This window comes from Paramacrobiotus metropolitanus, unplaced genomic scaffold (genome assembly GCF_019649055.1).
Source record: "Paramacrobiotus metropolitanus isolate TYO unplaced genomic scaffold, Prichtersi_v1.0 Parri_scaffold0000005, whole genome shotgun sequence".
In the NCBI taxonomy this organism is placed as follows: Eukaryota; Metazoa; Tardigrada; class Eutardigrada; order Parachela; family Macrobiotidae; genus Paramacrobiotus; species Paramacrobiotus metropolitanus.
In genome coordinates, this window is record NW_026570225.1 from 2188762 (window position 1) to 2206767 (window position 18006).

An 18006-nucleotide genomic window follows, 5' to 3' on the forward strand; every position below is an offset into this window, starting at 1 on the left:
GCTTACGTCACGCTTTTCCAATTCCACAATCCAATACCATTTCCCAGTGGTATTGGCGCTCGCGCTCGTGCATTAATGTGGTTCGCAACCACCGCTAGTACTGTAAATGTCAGTTTTGAGTAACAGCTCACAATTAGTGTGACGCATATATACATACGTCATGGTACGTGCAGTCTGTGGGACGCCGATGCCGGTTATGAGATCATCGAAACCTATTAAATTATTGGAGTATTTGTGTATGATGTCATTCTGCCGGTTCAACTGACATCGCTCGTCGTTAGGAGTGTTACCACGGAGCACGGATAGCCTCTCTAGTCCAGATTCGTGTCTTATTACTGTACGAGTATATAGTTTACATGCAGAAATACCAGACATATCCATCCGCCCGTCGCATGTTAGCATGGTATCAAAGCACTGCTGTCGAAATCTCGTCTCAATTTATCTGCTGTGTCTGGAGTCTGCACAGTGACTGCGACATTTAATAATTTAACGTAGCCGTTTGTCTTGCAAAAAAGGCAGCGTATTCTTTCTATATTAACAGTAAGCGTTAGTTCAAATTCACGGTAAACAGTAGTGATAAAAAAATAATTTTGCTTCGAACAACTGCACACGACCTGTTTCTCGCTGCTAGCTGTGCTGCTTGTGCACATTTCTAGGATTTGCCGTTTGTCTGCAGCGATATACAGGTATGGAGTGCATGGGTAGGTTTGTTTCCGTCGGTTCTTATGTATCTGCGTTTCCTGAAAGCTAACAATTAGCGTATCTGCCTAATTTGTTGCAGTTTAACTTTAATGAGTGGTCGGAAGTCAGCGACAGAGAAGAGCAAAGCAAAGCAGAAGCAGTGCCCCGTATGCAGCAAATGGTATGCCAGCCAGAAAACTTTTAATATTCACAACAGGATTCATACAGGATTTAAACCTCACTGGTAAGTGATCGGAGTTTACGAAATGCTTTGTTAGGGTTACCCAACCCAAATGTGAGGATGTTGTTCACTGTTAGTTGTGGACTTTGTCCAAAGAAATTCGCTCAAGGAAATGCCTTAAAAGCCCACATTGATGCTCACAAGGGCAACCGCAATTGGATCTGCGACATCTGTAGCAAAGCTTTCATCCAGTCAGCTCACTTACGAACCCATCAGCGGGTACACTCAAGGATCAGAAAACATCAGTGCGGTGTTTCCCATCCAGAGTTCTCTTCGAACGGTACGCATAAACAGACGCACATTAATATTCCGCATTATTATTTATATTATACAGTGCATCATAGTAATCTGTTCCGCCGTTTCATTGGTAAATGGCAACAGGCTCAGTACTCGATACTCTACATTCTACAGTCGATACTGGTGATTCGCCTTTATTATGTAAAATCTTATGAAGGACATTTCCGAACACGTCCGCGTTATATTAGCATACACTTGCTAACATTAGAATCCTTAAATCAGAACACCCCCAGTCTGGGGGTGTTAGAACTCAGGTTTAGAAAACTCTGAAAACCAACACAGATATGATGGCTGAATTCCATCGAAACGTCAGCAGGCGCCACACGCAATGTCCAGCATAGCTGCGCCATGAATTACGAATAGTCTGGCTGCAATCTGTAGATTCTGTATTGGTGTTTTTGACAGCTGTCTCATCTATTTTGCCCTATCGCGCGCACCAGCATTTGCGGTTGCATTGATCTCTATGTAGCCTAGCCCAGTCCGCATCCGATCATTTCGGCCGCATGCGATCACTTCGGCCAACGTTCATTTCGGCCGAGGTTCACTTCGGCCAGCACCCATTTCGGCCACCGCTCATTTCGGCAACAGCGCATTTGGCCATCTTCAATTTGCCAAGCTTTCCTAGTTTTTGTTATGTTGCTTAGGTTTTCTTTGGTTTCTTACCAGGGCACCGTTAAACCATTAAATTAGCGTTTGGCCACGCCCACTGGACCATTGCCGATGAAAGTATTTTTTTAAGTGTTCCCCATACCTATTCTGTCTTCAAACAAAAAATCAATTTTTTCTGAGGATAAAGGCGGTGACCGTGCCCTGGTTAGGTTTCTTAGATTTTATTATAGTTTATTTTGTTTTCTTAAGTTATTCTTGGGTAATTCTTAGGTTTCTTAGGTTTTTCTTGAGTTACTCTTAAGTTATTCTTAGGTTATTCGAAAGGTTATGGTACCATCGAAACACTTACATCAAAAGTATCGTTTTCTTGGCCAAATTAGTCCAAAATAAGCGTCAGCCGAAATAAACTGCAGCCGAAGTAAATGGCGGCCGAAAAAGTTGGGCCGAAATGAAAACGTCCGAAGTGATCGGTAGCCCATGTACCGGTCCACTTCCCTTAGCGCAACAGCTTCGACTGGCTGAGATCTTCATGGTAATTTGCGTTTTCATGCAAATTTTGAAGGGAATCGGTTTATAATGAGACTTTTGGTAAACCTCCGCGCGTCTAAACTTTTGGAATTTTATTTCGCCGATAAATTCCCAATCGGATGTTGCGCGCACAAACTGCTTTCTCGCCAATATATACAAATCACTTGGCTAAAGAATGTCTTAAAACAATGCGAAAACGTGTTTGGGAATGCGCGAAAGCGAAAGTTTTAGCGCATGTACCCAGATTTGATACGATGTACCATGTAAGTGTATGCTGCTCTGACGCGGACGTGTTCGGGAATGTCCCTCGTTAGTTTTTCGGAAATCAGAAAAACAATCTGACCGATGTCTGCACCTGCCGCGGCCAAGTTTATAATAGAAGGATTGCAATCTCCCAGCATTGCAATCCTTCTATTGCAATCCCAGAAGAATTGCAATCTCCCAGATACAGTAGAGTCCATGATTTTTGTGGTGCACTTTTCCCACTATTTACGGCTTCCCATTACAGATATCCACGATGGTGGTTTTAAAATACCTGATGCAAAATACGATCGCCATACTTCTGCAAGTGTTGCTAGAAGGTCGCGACGCACTGAAAAGAAATATTCATGCGCGACCTGCTTATCTGGGCGGAAGACTCTGTTAGTAAATGAACATCAGCAGCGCAGCAGAAAGGTCGCTCGTGAACGGCAGCTAAACGGCACAAACCTGTTGTGTGCGGCCGCTCCGGAGCCGATTGTCACTATCAAGCGTGAACCTGGCCGGAAAATGCGCAGTAATTACCTGCTTCCGAATGGGTTGCCAGTATATTCGGCAGATGCTGTGAAAGTGCATTTGGATGAGGTTGAGAATCCGTCTGCCGCAGTAAAGGAAGAACCGGCAGAGGATATTGCAAAGGAGGCTGCGTTGTGTGAGGAGAATAACAGTTCAACGAGTTTTGGAGAATTTGCCAAGCAGATGTTTCAGGTAATTTTCAGAATTATTATCACATGTTTCAATTATATGCGCCAGGACTTATTGGAGGGGACTTATGAAAACTTTAACTGGGAATAGCTGTTGTTGCCCCTCCATCTCTTTTGAACAACAGTAAGATTCATGAGGTATTCTGTCACCTTCTTAAATTCTTTCACTGTTAATTACGAACCGTATTTACTTTTGTATGGCTGTCCAAAGGCTGTGTATTTAGCTGATAACAATAAGCTGGCCTTTTGCATTGGGAATACGTAGTATTACTACCCATTATATAAACTGTTTTTATTGATAACGACTGCAAAAGGACTCAATCTAATGGCCAAACAGTTTGGTTTCACTGGGCATTTTCTGTGGGTTTTTTGCTTGGCCGCTCCGGCCGCCAGACCGTGCTAGTGGTGGTATCACTACAAAATTGCCTTTTTGGACAATCATCCGATTATATTAGGATATCCGAGTGTCGGATAAGGATAGGGTAAGTATAAAGAAAAAGAAAAATTTCGGATAAGGATAATTTTAAAAAGCGTCGGATAAAGAAACTTTATCCGATGCCCATCTCTAATTTATGGACAAATTTCATGTTTCGAGCGGTGCAAACGACAGCTTCGCTGCACATCCAGTATTGACAGTAATCGGGGTGTCCGACACCCGGAATATGGTTTGCACTGACAACATTAGTCATTACGTTGATCGACTGGGAACCGTAAAACAGTGGTTCCGACCGGGTGGCGGACACCTACACTACCGAACACACAGGTGAGCATCAAGCCCTTATTCCAGCGCCGTAAATTTATTACGTACATACTTACCTTACATACCGGTCAGCACATAACTTTCAAACATACAGAGGGTTATTCAGCCAAGTGTGTTCACTTTCGAAAAAAAATTCTTATAAATCGGCTTTTGGTTGGAGTGTCGCCATAAACATTTTACTAAAACGACAAAATAGTTTGACTATTTTTTGCAAATTTTGGTGAGAATCCAGCTTCATATGCATTCCTTATCGGCTGTTGACCAGAAGACTTCGACTTCAAATCCTTGACCAGTCGAAATTTCGCTTTTATTTGGCTGGATTCAAAAGGCAAGTGCGTTTCTCGAATCTACACGTTTACAACTTGAAAAAACGATGATCCGGATTATTTTATGGGGATATCGATGTAATGCTTTCCCGGTTGAGTGTGTAGGAACGGTTGGAAAAAACGCGAAAAAGGGAACAAACCCGCGGGAACCATGCCCGTTGTGCGAATCCTTACACACCTAAATGCAGCAATCCTTTTCGTCCTCCCACAAACCAGAGCTGTAGCGGAGGTTTTCATTGATCGCTTTAAGGGTCTATTGTTTGCGAAAAACGTTCCGTGACTCCAGCCAGGCGGGGAAGAAACCTTCATCCCGAACCAGGATGGTGCTCCCGGGACGCAGTGCCGACCCGACCGGGGCTGCTTCCCAATCGTAAAAAAAACTAGTTGATCGAACAGAAAAATGTTTGCTGAATACCCCTGACACGTTTTCGATCGAATCGTTTATGAACCCACATTTTAAGGGATTTTTTATTCAAAGGCACGGCAGTTGCTGTACCTGAACTGGTCGACTGTTGGCAACATGTCTGTCAAGCATTTAATTTTTTCTTGTGTCAAAGGGTAATGAAATCTAAACTTAATCATATTTTTATTACGGCTGAATGTTGTGGCTTTCCGATAAAATATCTAGAAAAGCAATATGATCATGTGGGGACTAAATATAAATTTTTCAAAAAGTGAACACACTTGGCTGAATAACCCTCTGTAATTGTACAACAAACACTAACTTAGACTACCAGGTGGCGGACACCCGCTTAATCAAACAGCCGACATTCGCCGTACTAATTCTTAGTTCTGTTCAATAAATTTAGTACGACTGCAACAATCGTAGTCGTAGTTTCCAGGATGTTGTAGCAATGTTGTTCAATTTTTACTTTCTGCAACACTTCCCGGCCATACTTCAACCGCAACAAAAATTTAAGCCGACCCAGCAGAGATACGATTGGCGGAGATAATCCCGCTGTTTACATTTATTAACAAGCGGAAGCAACATTTTTATTTATTACAAAGGACACTCCAAAAGTGGGTTTCTCTATTATGTATCTCCCGACGTCTTTAGCTCTTATGAACCATGTTTTTAGAAACGTCCTTCATTAACGAACCAAAGTAAAATACAACTCTACCTGACTACAATCAAATGGAGAAGAACTGCCGAGAAAACTGTCAAAGGTTTTACGCACTTTGCCACGTGTTTTACCCAGACAGTTTTTACTAATTTTCTTAACTTTTTTCTTTTCCTTTTCCCAGTTTTTCATTGAATCTTTTGATTCTTATTTCCCTAGTTAGTTTACATAATTACTTATACAACAAAAAATATATCACATGTTTATTACTTCAAATGGCAGCGAGGCAAAATAGGGAAACTTAGTTTTTGGAGCCTCCTTTGTAATATCACACGAAAATGTACAGAAGTACAGCATGCCAATCATGGTCGCTATCATACCCAAAAAACCAGTCCAATATATACTCAGACTTATGCAGTTGCTATAGGTCGCAGGATATCGAGTTTTCTAAAAATTTGTCGGTGCAGTTATATAATACAGAGTAAGAAACATGTATTTTATGTTACTAAACAGTTTGAACTTTGAAGTATTGTGCAGTACAATGCAGTTTCTGGTTATGGTAATCAGTTCATAGGTGACATCATAATGATAACAAGTAATTAAGGAGTAGTAATGTTTTAAATAAGTATGCATGTAGAGCTGCACACATATACACATATGGTAATTCTGACAAAACTGCCCATTGGCCAGTTTGCTACGATTGTTGTAGAAAGGAAGAAAAGCCCTCCCTCCTACAACATCAATCTACAACAAATTTTTCGTCGTGCAACTTTTTTTCTGCAACTTTCGCGTCCATACTTTCGAGAATTACAACAAAAATTGATACAACAAAAGTGGCTCGCGTACATACTTTTTCTACGATTGTTGCAAGATTTCTAATGTTTTCCGAATTACAACTGAGGTATGGACCTAGCATTACAGTACTCATATCATCGCAAGAGCTAATTTACACAGAAACAAGACCTATGAACAGAAACTCTGCACCAGAGCCGGTGATTGATGTTTTAAACCGTATACGGTACTCAACCTCAACGTACTGTAACTCAAGGTGGTCGGTCTTCGAGGTCCTTATAATATTCACACATCTGCTTTGCCGTCGGTGTTCTAACTTCGAGCAGTAGAATAGGAATTCTTATTAGATATATTTTGCACTAGTTTTATACATATAATTATGCAATGATACGATTTATTCTTTCGATGTGGATCGGAATTTGGCAATAAAGTTTTTATCAGCCCGAAAACCCTACCGTCAATAAACGTTAACAGTTTATGGTCATCACAGGGAGTTCCAGGCAGCAAATATTCCCCCAACGTTGGCATGGGTGATTGGTTGGATGACGATGCAACAACAAAGTGCGCCGATGAAACTGAGCAACAAAAATCGGATCTTGTTGAAGAATTGTCTCCGGTCACGCTTGAAGCCGGTCTTGATGTGGATTCGGAAGTGCTGGTGGAGATAATGGAAGAATGCATGACTTTGTTAGACGATAGCAATTTTTTGAGTACTGTGGAAATGGTATTGGAATATTCAATTCCGATTAACTAGGGTAGGAGTTTGGTGCTTATACACAGTAAACACGATTTTCGCTGATTGATAAGTTAAAAATGCAGTTGCAAGTTACAACTGACATCTCTGAGGGAATTACACGCTGTTATCACTTTATCGCTGTTAATTGTGAGTGCACTATTTTGTGCATGATTTGATCAGTGACAGTACTTCTATGGCAGCGAAAAGTTAAGACTGTTGAGAAAAATATTAATCGGATAAACACACTAGTGCGTGACAGCGTGCCGTTTGAATCGGTTTGATTACGACCTGGATCCTCATTCCTCACACTGATCTTCACGCTAATACCTTACCATTAACTGTACCATTGTAGTGATTGTACAGTATAGTAAGTTTACGTAAGTGCATGTTGAATAGGACAGGACCGACAGGTTTCCGTCATGGCAGTATCGAGACCTGCCCATAGGCGAATTTAACTCGCTTGGGCGGGAGGGGCACTGAGAACCCAAGAACCCAAAGACTGCAAGATAACTCACTGCAAAACTTATAAAAAATTTTATATAAAGTACGAATCGAATCAAAATTGTTGGTACAGCAAGATCTGAATTCTCAAGTAAACAATTATATGATAACGGCCATTTTCGCGCGGAGCGCGAAGCCGACGAACGTTTTCACTGCAGAAATTACTAGAAATTTTATAAAAAAAAAGCAGAAATAATTTGAATTATTTTCAGCGGAATTCAAAAGGCAAAAAGCATTGCAATATTTTATGTACAGAGTCAGAAAACCAGTGAACCTTCGCGCGAAGCGCGAAGCCGGCGCACGATTTCATCGCAGAAACTGCCAGAAATTATATAAAAATTTGTAAAAATAAGTAAGATACAGATACGTCATTGAATTTTTCTGCAGCGGATGTTAAACGGAACAACAGCAATGCGGTATGATGTACAGAGTTGAGAAAAACAGTAAATTTTCGCGCGAAGCGTGAAGCCGATGCACGCTTTTAAACCTGAGATTGCTAGAAATTCGATAAAAAATTGTAAAATATTACGAGTTTCTGATAAAACTCCTTTAGGAACATGGTTTATTTCCAAAGCCGGTAAATTTTTTCAAGCAATAGTCCCCCTTTGCTTTTTTGAAGTACCCACTTTTCCAAAAATTTCGGAGGGGGCACGTGCCCCCGTGCCCCCTTCCTAAATTCGCCCCTGGACCTGCCTTGATAACATCAATTTTTTGTCATAGCTCATAAGGTCATATCAAACACCGCTGTCGGGTTCCGTTGCTTCCGTATTGCGGAAAAGAGAAAATTAATAAGGATGCGTAATTAAAAACAAAACTTCAATTTAAATCTGAAATTTCTGAGCGTAAAACAAAACGGTATTGTAGTTCCAGCGTAACTGCAATTTAATGAATTAAGATTAGTGACACCTATTTATACTGACATTAGCTTTGAACCTATTTGCATGCTATGATTCGTCTGCATTAATTTGAGACAATTCAAGTAGATCGGATCGTGAGTCTTGTGACTGATGACTGATACATTGATAGCAATCTCCACAATGTTTATAATGTTGGTAATCAACTTTTGCATTGATTGCAGAAATCCGAGCAATTGATATTCTACTGGTTCTTCCCTTAATGATGGAAAAAGCGGCACTTTAGTGTGGCGCTTTGTAAGCACTTTGTACGTTCGTATATATGTATGGTAAGGCACCGATCGCGACTGCCGGAAAAATACTTACTGCTTTCGTGGTCCTGCCTTCCAGGTACCTTATCACGCAGCAGGAGTGCCGGTACCGCTGGACTGTACTCACTTTGTTAAATGGAACAATGTACCGTATAATCGTAAGCATGCAACGATTTGTTGTTTTCGCAAAACTATCTCGACCTTGCGCTACGGACAGAGTATTGCTCCGAACGTGTGCGGAACTTAAAAGCGGATTTAATAATAAACGAATAAGCTTTTGGAGAAGTTATCCAAATAAGTAAAAAGGCACACCCTTTTTCAGTTTCGTCGTCATAGCTTCCTGTGTAAATGTAATCGCATGAAATCCATCCAGGCACTTTTACCGGGTAATTGTTTTACGGCAGTTTTTGCCGTTTACCGCACATATGGACTCGGATTGTATGCAGTTCCAGGATCGCAAATATTGACACTACTTTTTGATGGGATACCTACTTTCTCAAGTTCACTGTAGCAGATAATGTTTACGTATATACCTTCAAGTGGTATGTACTGTAAAATATTGAACTACCTTAGTCAGTAAAGGTAACCAGTTGTCCTTATTGAAGTCTCGACAACTGCCGACGGAACCACTCGACAAGGTTATGTTTTATTGCTAGGCTGGATGACTCAGACCGCCAGACAAACTAAAACAGCAGAAAAAATCAGACTATATGCATGAAAGCTGCTATTGATTATTGCACGTTCAACTATTTCCACACATCCGCGTACAAAATATCCTTCCACGCCTTACATTCCATCCGGCATTTTCCGTACATTCCGGAAGGCTTCCAAACCACGGAAAGACGCCGTTCCCACCATAAGGCCACCCTTCTAATCATTGGTTCATGCAGCGCACGTTCCCTTCCGTTCCCTCGGATCCGATCCATCAAACGTTACAAAAATCACGGTACAAATTGCGCACATGCTGGCTTTTCGATCGCCTCAAACAGGACGTACAAAGCATCACAACAGACAATTAATGGAAGCAACTCGCTAATCAACACGCGGAACACGGACAGCCGACTGCACTAACCATCCTGTTAGCGCGTCGAGCCAATCCATCACCATTCGGAGCATCACACCTTCGCTTTCCACAACAAACACTAACCTCGATCCAGTAAGCAAGCGTTAAATCAGCTAAATATACAATACGACATACAAGTTAGCGTAATATTAAGCGGGACAAATGTTACATGCGGATGCGGCTGTAAAGACAACTAAACAACTGACTTTCAACAGTATCCAGCAATTTGTAGCCGACAGGAAAGATTTGTCAACGGCTGATATCATGTGAAAAGCAGGAGACAAATTCAAATGGCAGTGAAGATATTCGAGACTGAATCGAAGTGGAAAAAACTGAATGCTCAGGACGGGAGAAATGACACCGATGTACTGTTAGTCTGTAAGGGATAACCACAACAACCATAGTAAAGCAGATGCGCGTTCAATATTTCACGTTGTAACCATGGCCGGGCATTCCGTAGCCATAGTTTGGCAGATGACTTTGCATGTTGTTGCAGTCCAGCCCGTTAAACCCATAGGGATCGTTAAAGGCGCCGAAACCGTTACGACAATTGGCATCGACATTAAACATCATGCAGGAATTGCCGTAGTACGGTCCTTGTAGCCAATTTTCTTGTTGACTGGAAGTCGGGAAAACCGGAAACGAAAAGTCTGGTTCGAATTTGGCCTCCAGCTTCGCCAAACTGAAGTCGTCACCTGCAGTTTAAGTGTCTCTTCAGCATTTGTGAGATCCAGCAGGCTCGTAATAGATCAATGTTGATAATATGAACATGGCGTAGCCTCATAATTTAGTAGTAGTTAAACCACCTAAGAACTTCGTTAATATTTTAGATATTAAAAGCTTATTAAAAGAACTGCACTGTATGCATTTGCAGCACAAAAGCTGTCGTGAAGTTGTTACTTATGGTAACGTTTTGCAGTGACGTTACCGGAGGTGCTGTGTTTGTAGTATTCGTATCGTTGCATAGCTTCCTCCGCATGCTTGGACATATGTTTCTCCAAGTAACTGGACTGTGTATACGATTTTCCACAAAAGCGACAAATATGCGTCTTCAGGTGTTTGGAATCCTTGTGCTTCGGGATATGCGCCTGCAGACTGTGCTTATCTGCGAAGCAGCGGTAGCAGCTGTTGCAACGGTACGGTTTGTCGGTCTGATGGACTCGGCTGTGGCTCTGCAGATTGCTGAGCTGGGAAAAGGCTTTAATGCAGCCTAAGTACGGGCATTTGTACGGCTTATCGCCGGTGTGAGTGCTACAAGCATTCGCAAAAGCATTAAGAGGATCAGAAGACAATTGCTCCGCGAGGAATAATTTGCGCAGTCGTCGTGGAAAATGCACTGATGCGCTAATCAAGTGGCACTTACCGAACATGTTGTTGTAAGTGTGATAGTTGCGTGAACTTTCGCTGACATATATCGCAGCGATGAGGTTTAATGCCCAAATGAATGCGCATATGTTGGGAGAGGTAGGAATTGTTGGCGAAAGTCTTTGGACACTGCGAACACCGATACGGCTTGGCTTCCCTGGCATGGACTTGTAAATGGATTTGGTGTTCCGTTTTTGTATCGAAGATCTGAGCAGGAAATATGTCTTATGTTTCAGAAAACAACCTAGAGGCTAGATGTACGTTTCTGTGACACTGATCATAAGATTAATCGAATACATACACTGAGTGCACACATAATACCTAACACTATACAGATACCTAATTTACAAAGCAGACCTTCGCTAATAATAACAATACGACATATAGCAAACTTGGAGATATATTAATATTCTTGCGTGCATAGTAAAGAGGAAAGGTTTTGCTTGTGGCATTATGCGTCAATATTTTTTTGTTTCAGAGATTTGCTAGAAAGGAAAAACTATCCGAATTTTAAATCAGTTTACTAAATATTGCTAAAAGTCCGAAAGATACCGAACAAATGAATGAAACAAAGAATAACCTCTTGTCCCACCAAAGACCGATACGATATTCAATTATTGTGAACGCGAATTGATTTAATCTGATAACTCGGCCCACATTCCGCGAGTCCTGTTGCGGCATCTTTTTGATGCGTGCGTATGCCAAAGTGAACTACGTGGCGTATCTGGTCTAGAAGTATGCTAACGTCGTTCGGTTTCATGGCAAACAAGTAATGCAATTATCAGATCATAATCAGGTTTTTGCAAGTAATCTAATTTTGAAACATACGGTACCTATCTAACAGAAAAATTGCACCGGACCTGATAGCACATTTTGCACGAAAAGTGTCGGGAATGCAGGGATTTGGGAGCGGGCAATGGCGCGGTCGGCCAGTACGTTGCTGATGTGTTCCCGCCAATCGTTGAGTACTGTGGCATTGCACAACGTCCGTACATATCCGTACCGCCCATACCAAAGAAATCATCGTCGCAATGCATTGAAGCTGACTGCCTAACAATCAAAACTAGCATATTACTACCATCGTTAATATACAAAGGAAGCAAAGAAAATATCTGCTTACCGTGACCACCGCTGTTCTTACGAGGCGCGGTCAGGATTCGTTGTGTACAATACCAGAGAAATCCAGAGGGCCAGAGTAGAGTTACGGAAAATGGCACACATACAACGGCTGGCACGCACCGGAAGTATGCAGCTATGCTTAGGGCACCGGGTGGTCGGGTTCCGTTTAGGTGATCACCTTCCCTTCTGCTCTAATCCCGTATTGTCATAGCGTCGTCAAAGACTCCTAAACGACCAGAAAATTGGGCTCATTTTATGCTAGTTTGGGCGGTAAGTAGAAAGACTCCCTGAGAGGTTTTTCTTATACCGAAAAACGGACGGTATGTCTATCAATGAGTTGCAGCTACCTAACAATAACATTCATTAATTTTTAACGCTGTACAGAATGTTTTTCTTCCTTCGAAGAAACTGTATCATGTACAGCAGACGTAGCATTATTTGTTTAATTTTTTTGCGCGTAAAGTGTCAAACGAAAATTTTACTTATACTTTGGTATTTCTACAAAGTGCAACTGAAATATGCGTCGGAAGTTTGCTTAACTGATCCAATGAAGTTTTTCTGCGTCGGGGATGAAATTTTCATAGTTTCTATTATCGTTCGTAACACCAAAAGCACCCAGCAGAAAACTAGAGCAGAAGTCGGGAACAACGGGTACAACAACACTATAATGTCGGAAACAACAACCCTATAATGTCCGTTTTTTGTGTACGTGCAAATGCTCATTATCATTAAAGTACCTTAAACGCGTTGCCGGTAATCGAAATTAAAACCTGCCAAGTGCCGATTGCATTGTCGTATATTGTACGAATCTGATTGGTCGGTATCATCGTTTTAGAGTGCGGGGTGGCTATAACTAACTCATAGTCATTGATCAAGTTGTTCTTCCCGGCATTAATATTGTTGTTATTCGTAAACTTTTAGCCTTAAAAATTAAATACTAATGGTTACGATTATTTTCGAATTGACGTGATCTGGACACAACCCTGTGCTTATCAATCACAGCGCTATCTGATCCTCCTGCATCTTTGCATCTTAACAGCAAGCCCTTTTCATTTCGAACTGCATGCAGTGTGGGTCAAATCGAGCGAAGAAATGCTTATGATTGTGCCACAAAGACACCTTTCCTTGTTATAAATATCTAATCATTACACTGTTGTTGTGACAAATCCTTTGAATATTAACGCAAGCCAGCTGCCAACAATTGGTATTCGCTGTTTGAGCTTGCAGAAAAAACTATTGTGAAATTTTTACTTAATGTTAAAGTGGCAAGCATTAAAAAAATCATTATTTACAAGAATTTGTAATCTCATACATCTACGAAACAGAGTCTACAGTTATCACTGATCGAACTGACGACTTACCGCAACCACGTTGTACACGCTAACTGATACGATGGACCTGGAAAAACAGACTATATCCCACGCTCACCACGCATGAACATCGGTTATTTAGTTAAGAAAAGGTGAATCTTGCAACCATGAACAACTGTACATACAGTATCTGACGTTAATAGTAAAAATGCCGCTATTTGTACCAAAACATTGCTTACCTAATTTGATCAATAGCCAGCGCCAGGATTGACGCAGCGGCCGGCGGGAATTGATCTAATCTGCTCCCGTTTTACATTGTATTGTCTGGATATTGATATACTGTCTCGTGAAATATAACCACAATGTTATGAAGAAAAGTTTCTCCGTGCCGCTGTTCTTCCAGGCATATACCAATACTGCAGGGCGAACCAATAGGGATAGGGATGCGGATACGACGTAACTGGATTTGTACGAAGTATGTAGTATGTACTAACAACTACCCGCGGTATAATTGCACCAGATTACGGATTGCTGCCCATTTCTCCCTGAAACGTTGACGACAGATGGGTACAAGTACTTACACATCTTATCCGTTTATGTATACACCACACATAGATTCTACAATGCTAATGTTGGAGTGTCACTAATCCACGTATAAGTACTCTGTAGAATAGACCCCCGTCTCCCGACCTTATGAACCGGTGTTAGGATGGTTTGCTACCCGGAAGTCCAAGGTCAAAATACCAAATCAAACATTTGATAGTTTTAAAAGAACTAAGAATCAGCATTAGGCAAATTCTCAAAAATGGTAAAGTAGCACCTGAGTACGGTGTCTTCATAAATTTCTGCAGCATTATTTTTAGTTTACTTAATTAGTGAATCAGAATTAATACTGTCAGAAATTTCAGTTTTTTAGGGTTCGCTGGTTTATGTGTGGATTAATTATAACGTTCTAATCAGAACAAGCCTATTCAAAAAAAGTATAATGATTAATGCGACACAGCCTATAAGAGTACTGGAGCATTCATTTTTACTATATTATTAGCGTAAGCCTAATAACAAAAATCCTTACGTATCTCCCTTTTTCAAACGACACACAGAACCAAATTGGTGTCTACAGATCATTCAATAGCGCCGAGATCACAATTTGCAGAAACCGGTTAGTTTTTTCAAAAAATTTATTACTCAAAAGAAAATTTCAGAAAGCTTAACATGCTACAAAACCAGCGCCACGCCACCGCTTATTATACTATCTCCAATTCGACGGGACGACACATGGCCTTTCCGCCGGATACGCTCAGCCTGATGCCGCAATCGACGGTTAGCTTTGGAAACAACTTCCGGTGTTCGAACATCACGCTGGACTGTACCTGCTGTGCGGCGTTCGGATGATCGGCTGGGCGTACGAGATGGCGCGGCGAGTGGAGCACGGCAAGCTTTGGCTGCGCTTCAGCTGCGGGACGGTACCGTTCGGCCATGAGTGGTCTGTTGGCGGTCCGGGAAGACCAAGAGACTATGATTCTAAATAATGATGGCAGATGTGTTCATGCCTAAAAACCTCCTCCAGGTAGTAGGTAATCTACAAGAAAGTCATACAGTAATTGTAGACATATATACGGGTGCATCGTGATCACCGTATCGTTGGAATCACACAATCCCTTTGACGATCAACCACAAGTACAACCGGTCCAACCGGAAGCGGCGTACGCAGCGCGGTGAACCATGCTGCGCTCGTACTTTCTATCTTGCAATTTTTCCATACACTCCTTATTTCTGCTAAACCTTGAAAGCAGCTGCTACAAACCAGCGGTTTTCGCGGTACCAGCGGTTTTTTTAGTACTTGCAGTAACGCCGTTAAAGAACAAATGATACAAACAGCCAAAACTTCTTCCCCAAATGCGGTCCACAGATATGCCGCTTGGTCCGAATCTGGTTCAGGTAACGCAGCCGTGTGCATACTGCGGGATAAATCGCGCACAAAATATTCACCGCTGCCGCGTAATTGCCGGCGATTCTTTTTCGTTTCCAGTAGCGCCGCTTGTTTTCTCGATTGAATGGTAGTAGTGCCTGTTGCTTGGGTTAGAAGACTACCAAAGCATCAAGAGCTAGAACCACAAGCTGCAAGAGCAACCAGGAATGCCAGCACTCATCTCCAGGCTAAAGAAGGCGGTCGGATTGATTCCAGCCTAACATGTTCCGCATCCCCTTGGAATCGGAGTGCGCAAACTCCTCTGGCATAATAAATTTTTTTTCATCATTGCGCAGGTTTGCCTGTCGCCGCTGCAAAGCTTCTCAACGTACCAATGCAGTGCCAGTGCCAGTGGCAGTTTCGGGAAGATTGCGGGAAACTCAACGATTAATCATCATTACTGCACCCTAGCACCGCGTTAGCGGCCGTAATGACTAAAAGACACGATTCACCATCTCACGACGATGAATTGGCTAGAATGTCTCCAGTCTCCAGGTGCTGCCGTGCACTAATAACTCCGCTACAATGTGCCGAGACGCAGTATCACAAACACAGCTCCAACTTCTTCCAGATGACAGACGAATTCTTCGTTATATACGACAGTATGAGAGGCTTAACACAGCTAACGTACATTCCTACGATCTGATGGTGATGCGGTAAAGAAACGTCTCTCCGAGACAGTCTACTTGTAACTTGGTTTACAAGCCCAAAGCCGTTAAAGTGGGAAACGGAAAGGACGCCAAATGACGGGGTTTAGATTAATTTTACTGAGTGAAACATTGACAACTCGGATCAAACCCACGGGCCTCCTCAACGTTCATCATACAACCGCTACTCTGAATGAACGTTAACGCAACAAGGAATCGGTCCCTTTGACAATTTATGGAGTGCTTTATGGACTGCGCGACGCTACGCCGCTGAGCTGGGGCACTGGCGTCAGGCAGTAAGTGGGCGTTGCCAGCCCAAAAGGCGTCTGCAGATCGGTGAACCGTGCCGCGTTCATACTTCCGGACAAGCGCTGAACGCTTTACATCCTTTTTCGGCGATTGACAGTGGCGTCGATCCTAACTGTGGTCGTCATAACGTGGACATCTTAAAGGTCATATCGATTTGGAAAGCATGATGTCCAACAATATGAAACTTCATTTTATTTTTTAAAATTAGTGACATCCAGAAATAATTGGGTATCCTTAACCGACTTAATAAGATACAGGCTAAGATACCTTCAGTATACCTCTGACTGTTGACACTCAGGCCACAGAGGTATTTGTATAAACTGATAATTATTCTGTAGATATAAAATCACATTGCATCAGTATCGTACTTATAGCAAGTGACGTTTTTCTAACCATAAGTGATCGTGAGCATTACAAAATACAAACTTCTACGTCGTCGTCTGCAGAAATTCATTTTCGGTTATTTTGTTTCCATCCACCATTTTAGTCTTTCGAAATCAGGTCAAATGCCTTCCTGGCTCTAGTAGCCAGGAAGTAGCCTGCAGATCAAGTCGAACAGCAGAATGACGGGTGCCGTGAAACAATAGCGGCACTTTGTTAGTTCCGGATGTTTCTGGCATATCCGGGAAATTTAGAGCGGTGAGGACATCTGGAATTGGCGCCTGCGTTCGAAATAATGTATATCCTTGACTGCAAAGTGCAAGGTAATTGTGACAATCAAATTCGAGGTCACCGAAAAGGCAAAGGTACGCTTGGCCCGTTGGCCGACCCAGCAGTGTGATGCTGAGCGTAAAAACGTGCGGCTTACATGTTAGGTGGAGCTGCTCTCACTTTTAAATAACTATGATAATACTTATCAATACAATGTCATACTTCTAAATTCTTTCAAAAATGTTATTTTCTGCTCTGTGAGGAGAGAAGCGGCTCACGTTCAGCGACAAAATCTTTCAAATGATTTCAACGTATTGCGCCGTGGTGCAGTGGTACTGCCTACGCGGATCTAACGACGTAGCCGGGGTTCGATTCCCCCATCGGCGCCTTTTTCAGCCGTTTCTCAGTTTCCAGTGGATAGCGCCCTGCTTATTTGGTAGCAGAGCGTGGTTGAGTTGGGCCTAGTGCGTTAGTGTGCCTCTACATCCCTGCGGACGAAAGCCGCACTGGAAACGAGGAACGAGCCGGGAGCGGTTATCGGGAAGCCGCCTAAACGAATAAAAGAAAAAACGAATAAAAGGATGCGGTAATTGCAACCGCTTAGGAGGATGCGGTGAGCCGGAGCCGCCGCTTAAAAGGATCGCTTAGTCTCGCTACGAGGACGTAGCGAAAGCTGCAAAGGGGGTGTGAGGAGAGAAGCGGCTCACGTTCAGCGACAAAATCTTTCAAATGATTTCAACGTATTGCGCCGTGGTGCAGTGGTACTGCCTACGCGGATCTAACGACGTAGCCGGGGTTCGATTCCCCCATCGGCGCCTTTTTCAGCCGTTTCTCAGTTTCCAGTGGATAGCGCCCTGCTTATTGCTCGCATGCAGTCAGTAGCTAAGTACTTAGTTAATAGCTTGGTACAATGT

The 18006-nt window shown here is 42.4% G+C and overlaps 2 protein-coding genes across 5 annotated transcripts; one reads left to right on the forward strand and one right to left on the reverse strand.

Annotated features, from left to right (window-relative positions):
* Positions 1 to 321: 321 nt before the first annotated feature.
* LOC129581366 (zinc finger protein 22-like) lies at positions 322 to 7239 on the forward strand. Of its 2 annotated transcripts, none has more exons than XM_055472382.1 (5): positions 322 to 701; positions 782 to 925; positions 1000 to 1202; positions 2865 to 3322; positions 6748 to 7239. In XM_055472382.1, exons 2-5 carry the CDS (start codon positions 792 to 794, stop codon positions 7009 to 7011), a joined length of 1059 nt encoding a protein of 352 aa, XP_055328357.1. In that variant the 5' UTR covers positions 322 to 701; positions 782 to 791; the 3' UTR covers positions 7012 to 7239. The 2 variants fall into 2 exon arrangements, with proteins under 2 accessions (XP_055328357.1, XP_055328356.1); XM_055472381.1 differs by having other exon boundaries at positions 323 to 686.
* Positions 7240 to 9295: 2056 nt separating this feature from the next.
* On the reverse strand, positions 9296 to 14300 carry LOC129581369 (zinc finger protein rotund-like). Of its 3 annotated transcripts, none has more exons than XM_055472384.1 (7): positions 13756 to 14300; positions 13568 to 13604; positions 12208 to 12432; positions 11948 to 12137; positions 11086 to 11294; positions 10651 to 10973; positions 9296 to 10417 (listed from the first exon to the last, which is right to left on the reverse strand). In XM_055472384.1, exons 4-7 carry the CDS (start codon positions 12122 to 12124, stop codon positions 10143 to 10145), a joined length of 984 nt encoding a protein of 327 aa, XP_055328359.1. In that variant the 5' UTR covers positions 12125 to 12137; positions 12208 to 12432; positions 13568 to 13604; positions 13756 to 14300; the 3' UTR covers positions 9296 to 10142. The 3 variants fall into 3 exon arrangements, with proteins under 3 accessions (XP_055328359.1, XP_055328360.1, XP_055328361.1); XM_055472385.1 differs by having other exon boundaries at positions 13568 to 13617; XM_055472386.1 differs by lacking the exons at positions 13568 to 13604; positions 13756 to 14300 and adding an exon at positions 12747 to 12855.
* Positions 14301 to 18006: the final 3706 nt, after the last annotated feature.